General features: G+C 38.2%; 1 protein-coding gene across 1 annotated transcript in view; it reads left to right on the top strand.

Annotated features, from left to right (window-relative positions):
* Positions 1-2,805: 2,805 nt before the first annotated feature.
* The window catches only part of dst (dystonin), a 360,347-nt gene continuing 352,327 nt past the window's right edge, over positions 2,806-10,825 (top strand). Inside the window, exons 1-3 of the mRNA XM_056470777.1 lie at positions 2,806-3,001; positions 3,306-3,340; positions 5,352-5,528. Coding sequence (XP_056326752.1) covers positions 2,821-3,001; positions 3,306-3,340; positions 5,352-5,528 — 393 coding nt within the window. The 5' untranslated portion in view covers positions 2,806-2,820. The remainder of the gene's footprint in view (positions 3,002-3,305; positions 3,341-5,351; positions 5,529-10,825) is intronic.

The following is a 10,825-nucleotide window of genomic DNA, read 5'->3' as shown; positions in this document are numbered from 1 at the left end:
GATATTTTGTAAAAATTCATATTGTACATAAATAAAACCTAATTATTAATTTGCACAAAATTTAAAGTGATTTTCTCAATATTTTGATGTTTTTGCACCCACAGGTTCCAGATTGGTATCTCAGCCAAATGTTGTTTAAAATTTTGTCCAAAATCTTAAGTTTCACAGGACTATTTTTGGGAATGACCAAAACAGAATGGGTCAAAATTATAGATTTAACCTTTTATGCCAAAATCATATTAAATAAAGATCATATTTCATGAAGATATGTTGTTGCAATGTATGCTGCAGTTGGCATACATCTCGATTTTCAAAGATTCTAATAGTATCTGGATGCAGCCTTTATGATGCAAGCTGAGATTGCATCACTCAGCGATGCAATATCAGACACAATGCGCTCAATGGAGTGAGTGGCATCACTGTGACGGGTAGGGTTAGGGGTGGGGTTAGGTGAGCGCATTAAAAAGCATTGGATGCAGCTCAGATTGCACTACATCAGGTCTGCATCCAGACCCCTCTCACTTGTTTTGTAGTCCAAGGTTTCTCAAATGTGTGACCCTGGACCACAAAATCAGTGCTAAGTTGCATGGGCATACTTTTGGCAGTGACTAAAACAACATGGGTCAAAATTAGGCTATGGATTTAGACTTTTATGTCTAAATACTACTAAATAAAAATCATGTTTCATTCATTAAAACATTTTCTATTGTACATAAATTAAATCTCAGTTTTTATTTTTTGGAGTGCTTAATTTGCACATATAAAGGGGATTTTCTCAATATTTCGATTTTTTTTTTAGAAATCTCATCAATCTAAATTTGATTTATTTATATATTTGGTTTTGTGGTGCCGTGTTTCTCAAATATGTGATCCTGGACCACAAAACCAGTGTTAAGTTGCACTGGAATCATTTTGTCAACGACCAAAGTAACATTGTGGGTCAAAATGAGATTTAGACATTTATACCAAAACCATTGGATGCCAAAATTATTAAAGTGTTAAATAAAAATCATCTTCCATGTAGATACTTTGTCAATTTCCAATTGTACATAAACTACACTCTCAGAAATAAAGGTACGCGAGCTGTCACTGGGGAGGTACCTTTGCGAAAGGTACAAGTTTGTACCTCAAAGGTTCATATTAATACCTCAAGGGTACATATTAGTACCTAAAAAGTTCAAAAGTGTTCCTCTTAAAATTTTTAGGTACTAATTTGTACCCTTGAGGTATTATTATGGACCTTTTGGGTACAAATGTGTACCTTTTGAAAAGGTACCACCCTAGTGACAGATTGTGTATCATTAATTCTGAGAGTGTAAATCTCAGTTTTTGATGTTTTGAAGAGCTTAATTTGCACAAATTAAAGGTGTTTTTCCACAATATTTTGATTTTATTTTGTTTTCTTTTGTTTTTTAAGTTGTTTCTCAGCTAAATATTGTCATATCAAACCGCACGATTTTAATTTATTCAGCTTTCTGATGATGCATAAATCTCAATATTCACAAATTCACACTCTTCAATGTCAAAAAAACACACTTGTGGCTGGTTTTTGTGGTGCAGTGTTACTTAAATATGTGATCCTGGACCACAAAACTAGTGTTAAGTTGCACTGGAATCCTTTTGTCAACGACCAAAGTAACATTGTGGGTCAAAATTATAGATTTAGACATTTATACCAAAACCATTAGATGCCAAAATCATTAGAATATTAAATAAAGATCATGTGTCCATGTAGATACTTTGTAAATTTCCAATTGTACATAAACTAAATCTCAGTTTTTGATGTTTGAAGAGCTTAATTTGCACAAATTAAAGGTGTTTTTTCACAATATTTAGTTTTTAATTTGTGTTGCACCCTCATATTCCAGATTTTCAAGTTGTTTCTCAGCGAAATATTGTCATATCAAACCGCACGATTTTAATTTATTCAGCTTTCTGATGATGCATAAATCTCAATATTCACAAATTCACACTCTTCAGTTTCAGAAAACACACGTGTGGCTGGTTTTTGTGGTGCAGTGTTTCTTAAATATGTGACCCTGGACCACAAAACCAGTGTTAAGCTGCATGGAAATAATTTTGTCAATGACCAAAGTAACATTGTGGGTCAAAATGATAGATTTAGACATTTATACCCAAATCATTAGATGCCAAAATCATTAGAATATTAAATAAAGATCATGCTCAATGAAGATATTTAGTAAATTTCCTATTGTACATTAGTTAAATCTCTCTCTTTTTTTTATGAAGAGCTTAATTTGCATATTAATTTGCCATACTGCATGCCATATCATTGTGAAAAACAAATAAAAAGGGCTTTATAACCTTAAATAAATGCATTTTGAGTAACTTTAATTTTCCGTTTGAGCGTATACATCACACAGCACAAGAGAGGGTTAAATTTCCTATAAAAGCTAATGGTTAAAACCAAACAATCCTAATTTATTCAGCTTTGTGATGCATTAATCTCGATTTTCAGAAATGCACACTTCTGACTGGTTTAGTGGGTTTGTCTAATCAAATGTGTGAGCATGAACACATGATGTGGACTCTCTCTCTCTCTCTCTCTCTCTCTCTCTCTCTCTCCCTCCGTGTCCGTGTGTGTATGTACACTGAGCTCCTGATGCTGATGCTGCCCTGCTCGAGCTGTAAAACACGGGCTCCTGCTGAGTCATGGCTCCATTCCTGAAGCACCAGCAGATGAAAGATCACGCGTCGGAGACCTTCAGCCGAGGCATCGTCATTCCAGCATCAAACAGCCTCGTTTGTTCACGCGAGCAGAGAGAGAAGCGCATGTAGGAGTGGCTGTCCTACATCGCAATGATCGCTGCGGCTTTCCTGGTCTTATTGAGACCCTTAAGCCTTCAGTGTGTGTTATTGCTCTTGCTGCTTTTAATAGGAACTATCGCCACCGTGCTCTTTCTGTGCTGTTGGCACCGCAAGCTCCGCAATGAGAAAATCCCTATAAAATCAGTGCTTTCGAGGCGCTCCAGGAGTCGCGGTGAGTAGACATCACGTCTATACAACATATATTCATATAAATGTGTGTGTTTATAACGTGTCATTGCGTAAAACATGCATGAAGATGGTGTTTATTGGTGGTTTTCATTCATTTGTGTCTTCATAAGCTCAGCAAAACAAGCGCATGCGAGGAATTGTCAACCTCATGTGTGTGTGTGTTCTTCTTTTATGTGTGTGTTTGTGCTAATGAAGTGTGTTTTATTTGATGAGCAGATAAAGTCATGTGTAAAGTATTCAGACTGAATGCATGTGGGGTTTGTTTCAATCATTCCCATTTGTTCTAGAAGCTGGTTTCCGGCCGCATCATTTTCGCTCTGAGGTAAATCTCTTTCTCTTGCTCTGTCTGTCAAGGTCATAAGCAGAAATGTAGAGCAGATAATGGCTACAGCTAATGAGATTTGATATAAATGTTGTGCTTTGCTTGTCATTTATGTAGTACTTTCATATTGGTTGAGAAACAGTAGCCTACGCATCTGCGTGAAATGCGCATTGCGCATGTGTGGCTGATAAATAATTCAGCAACGAGTCTACTTTTACCTTTTTTTGTATAAATATTGCATGTTACACAATATTCGACATCTAATAAAAAGCACCAAAAGGCATTAACCGCAATTAACATGCTCGAACAGGGGAAAAACTGCAGTAATTAGTAGCATCTGACAGTTTTGTAAAAAATAAATTCGTAGCATTTTGACAATGTTTTTTGGTGATGTTGTGCTCATTGTTTTATTTTTTTTAATAAAATTTTATAAATTAGACATTTCTAGAAGAATACAAAGATATACACTCACCGGTCACTTTATTAGGTACACCTGTCCAACTGCTTGTTAACGCAAATTTCTAATTAGCCAATCACATGGCAGCAACTCACTGCATTTAGGCATGTAGACATGATCAAGACGATCTGCTGCAGTTCAAAGCGAGCATCAGAATGGGGAAGAAAGGGGATTTAAGTGACTTTGAACGTGGCATGGTTGTTGGTGCCAGACGGGCTGCTCTGAGTATTTCAGAAACTGCTAATCTACTGGGATTTTCACGCACAACCATCTCTAGGGTTTACAGAGAATGGTCTGACAAAGAGGAAATATCCAGTGAGCGGCAGTTCTGTGGGCGCAAACGCCTTGTTGATGCCAGAGGTCAGAGGAGAATGGCCAGACTGGTTTCAGCTGATAGAAAGGCAACAGTAACTCAAATAAGCACTCGTTACAACCGAGGTCTGCAGAAGAGCATCTCTGAACACACAACACGTCCAACCTTGAGGCGGATGGGCTACAGCAGCAGAAGACCACACCGGGTGCCACTCCTGTCAGCTAAGAACAGGAAACTGAGGCTACAATTCATACAGGCTCACCAAAACTGGACAATAGAAGATTGGAGAAACGTTGCCTGGTCTGATGAGTCTCCATTTCTGCTGACACATTCAGATGTTTGGGTCAGAATTTGGCCTCAACATCATGAAAGCATGGATCCATCCTGCCTTGTATCAGCGGTTCAGGCTGGTGGTGGTGGTGTAATGGTGTGGGGGAGATTTTCATGGCACACTTTGGGTCCATTAGTGCCAATTGAGCATGGTGTCAACACCACAGGCTACCTGAGTATTGTTGCTGACCATGTCCATCCCTTTATGAGCACAGTGTCTCCATCTTCTGATGGCTACTTTCAGCAAGATAACGCACCATATCATAAAGCTTGAATCATCTCAGACTGGTTTCTTAAACATGATAATGAGTTCACTGTACTTAAATGGCCTCCACAGTCACCAGAGCTCAATCCTATTGAGCACCTTTGGAATGTGGTGGAACGGGAGATTGGCATCATGGATGTGCAGCCGATTAATCTGCAGCAACTGTGTGATGCTATCATGTGAATATGGAGCAAAATCTCTGAGGAATATTTCCAGTACCTTGTTGAATCTATGCCATGTTGGATTAAGGCAGTTCTGAAGGCAAAAGGGGTCCAACCTGGTACTAGTAAAGTGTACCTAATAAAGTGGCCGGTGAGTGTCCAACATCTGTAATAACAAAAAGAACAGAACAAAGCAAAACAAAAAAAATAGTAATATGCCAGGGGTTATATAGGCTTAATTACAAAATAAAAGTTTAAAAGTACTTCAAGAAATGGTGACAAGCAAAAGATCACAGCTATAACTATACTATAGAAAAGAGACTATATTATGAGATGCGCATATGCCAGTGTTTTTTAAAGCTTTGTAGAAATCGTGTTTAAGTAATATTTTAAATCTTAATAAAAATAAGCAACAGGACTTCACAGATAAATATTTGCATTTGTGTAAAAGAATTTTGCTAGATGTTGTGCTCATTGTTTGACAGGTGTGTCGCCACAGTCCGCGTCATGTGAGGAGAAGCACACGCGCGCGCGTGTCCGAAGAGAAGCCGCTGATCGAGAGCGAGCCTGACTCGAGCGCGTCCGTGAGGAAACGCAGAGTAAAGAAGAGAGTCCAGCCGGAGTTTTACCACACTGTGCAGCTCACACCAACACGAAAACCAGTAGGTATACACGGACGGACCACACACTGACTGACTGTGCACATATATATCCGTAAATTAGCAGTTTTCCATATTCAGGTTTTTATTTTATGTTTATTTCTGCTTTTGAATTGCATCATTATATTTATATTATATTATATTTATTATATTTATATTTATTATTTATTTATTTAGTCACCAAACATTTTTAAAAACAAAAAAATACATTTAAATTCATGCAAAATATTGCAAACTACAAAAAAAAAATCACCTAAATTTGATATATTTTTAGTTTCTTTTGATTTTTACATTTTTATTGAATATTTTCCCCTCACATATATATTTGGGCTGCTCATTTCTGTACAGTTATCTTGTTATTTTGTTAGATTAGCTCCCTATTTGGCTTCAGTACTGACTAATCTAATGTATATGCACAAATATAATATTGTATAGCTTCCTTTAGTAAATATTGATGTAAACGAGAGACTTGTGAGGGGTGAACTCATATATGCTGAACACTGTATGTGTGGAGAGTAACACAGCATAATTTATAATAAGTAAAAAACTGTTTGCTTTAATACAGCAAGACTCTAATGAATGGCAGGAAGTGTTCAAAGGGCCTTTGTAAGTGATATTTATACTTATAAAAACAGGATGTAGATGAGAGCGATGTTGCATATGTGGATTTTGGGCGTTCTGCTCTTCTTCATATTCAGCTGTATATACTGAACAGTGCACATTAGGGCTACACAATATGCTTTCAGCATGGATATCGCAATGTGATCATTACTATTCACATCTCAGGATATGCAGTGTTGAGTTTGCATTATAATTTTAGTTTAGACTCTATGAGGATTTTAAAAGCATTCAGGCACAGGAAATTGCATCGTTTGTAACATTAATAACCTTTCACTTTATTGAACTGTTTATAAAATGAAGACTGACTATAAAACCGTCAAACACCATTTTATTTGTGTCCTATTGTATTAATCTAGCGGCACGGTGGCTCAGTGGTTAGCACTGTGGCCTCACAGCAAGAAGGTCGCTGGTTCAAGTCCCGGCTGGGCCAGTTTTCTATGTGGTTTGCATGTTCTCCCCGTGTTGGCATGGGTTTCCTCCGGGTGCTCCGGTTTCCCCCACAGTCCAAACACATGCGCTATAGGTGAATTGATTAACTAAATTGGCTGTAGTGTATGAGTGTGTGTGTGAGAATGAGTGTGTATGGGTGTTTCCCATCACTGTGTTGCAGCTGTAAGGGCATCCGCTGCGTAAAACTTACACTGGAATAGTTGGCGGTTCATTCCGCTGTGGCGACCTCTGATAAATAAGGGAGTAAGCCAAAGGAAAATGATTTAATGAATAAAAGTCACTGCAGTGGAGAAAGCAGCACTGAGAGCATCTATCATTACGGTGAACATCACAGAAATAGCTGTACTGTAATGCTCCTTATGATCTGTATTTCCCCACAGCTGAACTCGGTCTTTGTTCGCGGAGGAACAATCAATAATTGTACATCAGCATGCCTGATAATGCCAAGTACACTGCAGCATGCTGTGTAGCACTTTGTGCATAACTATTTTGTACACAGCTGAGGTCAGGATTATTAGCCCCCCTGCATATATATATATATATATATATATATATTTATATATATATATATATATATATATATATATATATATATATATATATATATATATATATATATATATATATGTTCTTATTTATTATTAATTATTATTATTTATCGGAGTTGTGTCAGTATATTATTCAATGCAAAAATACATTTCAAGGAGTGCACCTCAAAGGGTTAATAACTCATCTCTAATAACTGATTTATTTTCTCTTTGTCATGATGACAGCACATAATATTAGACTAGATATTCTTCAAGACACTAGTATTCAGCTTAAAGTGACATGTAAAGGCTTAACTAGGTTAATTAGGGTAAAGTTAGGGTAATTAGGCAAGTCATTGTATAACAGTGGTTTGTTCTGGAGCAGGCCTGGATTAGGAATTAAGAGGCCCCTGGGCACGATGTCTTGAAGGGCCCCTACCTAGCTGCACCCCTATAGTTGAATTAAAAAAATAAGATTAAGATAATATTTTTTAATTAATCTAATCTATAACGTATTGCCCGCATTTTTAAAATAAATGATATACACTACATAGATTTCTAGTCTACAAAGGGTTGGGCTGCTGTTGGTAGCGCCCGTTAGTTATGTTGTCTCTGTCAATCAAACGGTGATAGGCAGGAAGCGTTTAACTAGCTTTTTCCAACGAGGCGCGCTATTTGCACTTAGCTAGACACTCCAAAATCAGCATTTTTTTCCCCCCTCGTAGGGACCCCAAGTGCGCACGGGCCCTTAGACTTGTGCCCATAATGCCGTTAATCCGGCCTTGTTCTGGAGACAATCCAAAACAAATATTGCTTAAGGAGGATAATAATATTGACCTTAAAATGGCTTTAAAATGCAAAATTTGCTTTTATTTTAGCTGAAATAAAGCAAACAAGACTTTCTCCAGAAGAAAAAATATTACAGGAAATACTGTGGAAATTTCCTGAATCTGTTCAACATCATTTGGGAAATATTTGATGAAGGAACAAAAATTTGAGTAATTCTGACCTAAACTGTACACACTATTGAAGCAGTACTCAGTGAAAACACAAGCAGCTTCAATAACTTAATGATCAGAATGATATTGCGGTTATTATTGTTGTTATTGCATGTGTGTGTATTGTGTTGTGTGTTTTCTGAGCTGCGCTGGAACACATGCTGTCTAACCCAGTGTCAGTTTGTGTTGCACCTGTTCGCTTTCATTCATTCTCACACATGGTTTTCAGGAAAGCTGAAAGCAGTTGTCAGTGCTTTGACTTCAGTGGGCATGGTTATGGTGCTTGAACACTTTATAGAATACAACACACACACACACACGCACACGCACACGCACACACACACACATGTTTGTTTTTGTGAAAAGTGGGTACATTACATAGGTTTCCATTCATTTATACTGTCCAAATCGTATATTGTATAGCCCTAACCCCACCCTACCCCTAAACCCAAGCATCACAGAAGACAGTGTGCAGCTTTACTCTCTGATTAAACTCATCCTGAGGGATTTAGAAGCCGTTTGACAAATGGGGACGTCACCAATGTCCTTATGTTTCACCTCCTTTTTGTAATACCTGTTTCATACCTATGTCATTATACAGATTTGTGTCCTGACATGTCACAAAAACACGTACACACACACACACACACACACACACACACACACCACATTGTAAAATACTATTATTAATACTGTAATTATTCATTCATTTTCCTTCAGCTTAGTCCCTTTATTGATCAGGGGTCACCACAGCGGAATGAACTGCCAACTATTCCAGTATATGATTAACACAGCGGATGCCCTTCCACAAGCAACCCAGTACTGGGAAACACCCATACACACTCGTTCACACACACACTCATACACTACGGCCAATTTAGTTAATCAATTCCCCTTCAATTCCCCTTCAATTCTTCTTTGGACTGTGGGGGAAACCGGAGCGCCCGGAGGAAACCCACGCCAACACGGGGAGAACATGCACACAGAAATTATACCAACTGACCCAGCCGGGACTTAAACCAGTGACCTTCTTGCTGTGAGGCGACAGTGCTATCCACTGAGCCACCGTGCTGCCAATATGCTTTTATATATATGCTTTTATCCTATATATATATATATATATATATATATATATATATATATATATATATATATATATATATATCCACTGTCATCACAAGATCCTGAAATATCAAATTTATTACGATTGTGTAAACAAATGAAAGCATTTCCCATGCACAGTTAATAACCTGAAATTATATATAGTATGAATGTAGCCGAGCGTTTGTACAGGGTCCGCTTATAACACTGAAACATACAAAACAACTGAACTCTTCCAAACTCATTTATTCTGCCCAGTTTGCTCTCACACTTCTGAGTACCTGTATAGTTCTTGTGCGCATGCTTATAAAACCCAGCTACGGCAATCCCCTATAGAGGAAAAATGCATCGCACACGCTTATACAATTCATTCATTCATTTTCTTTTCAGCTTAGTCCCTTTATTAATCCGGGGTCGCCACAGCGGAATGAACCGCCAACTTATCCAGCATGTTTTGTACGCAGCGGATGCCCTTCCAGCTGCAACCCATCTCTGGGAAAACACTTATCCAATAAACATCAGAAATGAAAACACATAACAGAATCAAACACTCTGTTACATGAATAATATAATGTTATAAATAAATATATAGTTTAAAGTTTCTCTTCACAGATGCTACTGAAGAAACTATTTTTAAGATGGCTTCATAATTTTTTTATTCATTTTCTTTTCAGCTTAGTCCCTTTATTAATCTGGTGTCGCCACAGTGGAATGAACCGCCAACTTATCCAGCACATGTTTTACGCAGCGGATGCCCTTCCAGCTGCAACCCATCACTGGGAAACATCCACACACTCACACACACTGTGGACAATTTAGCTTACGAAAGTGCTAACAACTTTAATTGAAACTTTTAAGCAGACACTAACTCTATAGCATTATTTTATTATTTTTATGCAAAAGACCTTTCAAATGTGGCCCAAAATATTTGAGTGATCAATAAAGTGATCAATTGATCGATTGATGAGTGATCAATTGCATATTATATGTAAAACTGTAAAAGTATGTGCCTTTGTAAGACACAGCACAATCTCTTTGACAAAAATAAAACTTCATTTCTGGCTTAGTCCCTTTATTAATCAGGGGTCACCACAGCGGAATGAACCGCCAACTTATTCTGCATATATTTTACCTATAGCGCATGCCCTTCCAGCTGCAACCCAGTACTGAGAAACACCCATACACTCTCATTCACTAAGGACAATTTAGCTTACCAAATTCACCTATAGCGCATGTGTTTGGAAACCGAAGCACCCGGAGGAAACCCACACCAACACAGGGAGAACATGCAAACTCCACACAGAAACGCCAACTGACCCAGCCGAGGCTCGAACCAGCGGCCTTCTTGCTGTGAGGCGATTGTGCTACTCACTGCGCCACCGTGACGATCGTTTTCGATCAGCATCCAACAACAAGAGCAGCGGATTTACTGTAAAAGGATGTGTAGTGAAAGTGAAAGAGCCGCAGGTGTGTGTGTTTGTGTGTGTGTGTGTGTGTGTGTGTGTGTGTGTGGATGGATGCAGCAGCACCGAAGTCTCTCCCGGTGATGGCGCTCTAACACCGCGGCCATTACCGGAGATCTCCGTCCGCTCTGCGCGTGTCT

The sequence above is a fragment of the Danio aesculapii genome, chromosome 13 (assembly GCF_903798145.1).
Source record: "Danio aesculapii chromosome 13, fDanAes4.1, whole genome shotgun sequence".
Classification (NCBI taxonomy): domain Eukaryota; kingdom Metazoa; phylum Chordata; class Actinopteri; order Cypriniformes; family Danionidae; genus Danio; species Danio aesculapii.
The sequence above is the reverse complement of the archived record's forward strand: the minus strand, read 5'-3'. Positions and strand labels throughout refer to the sequence as shown.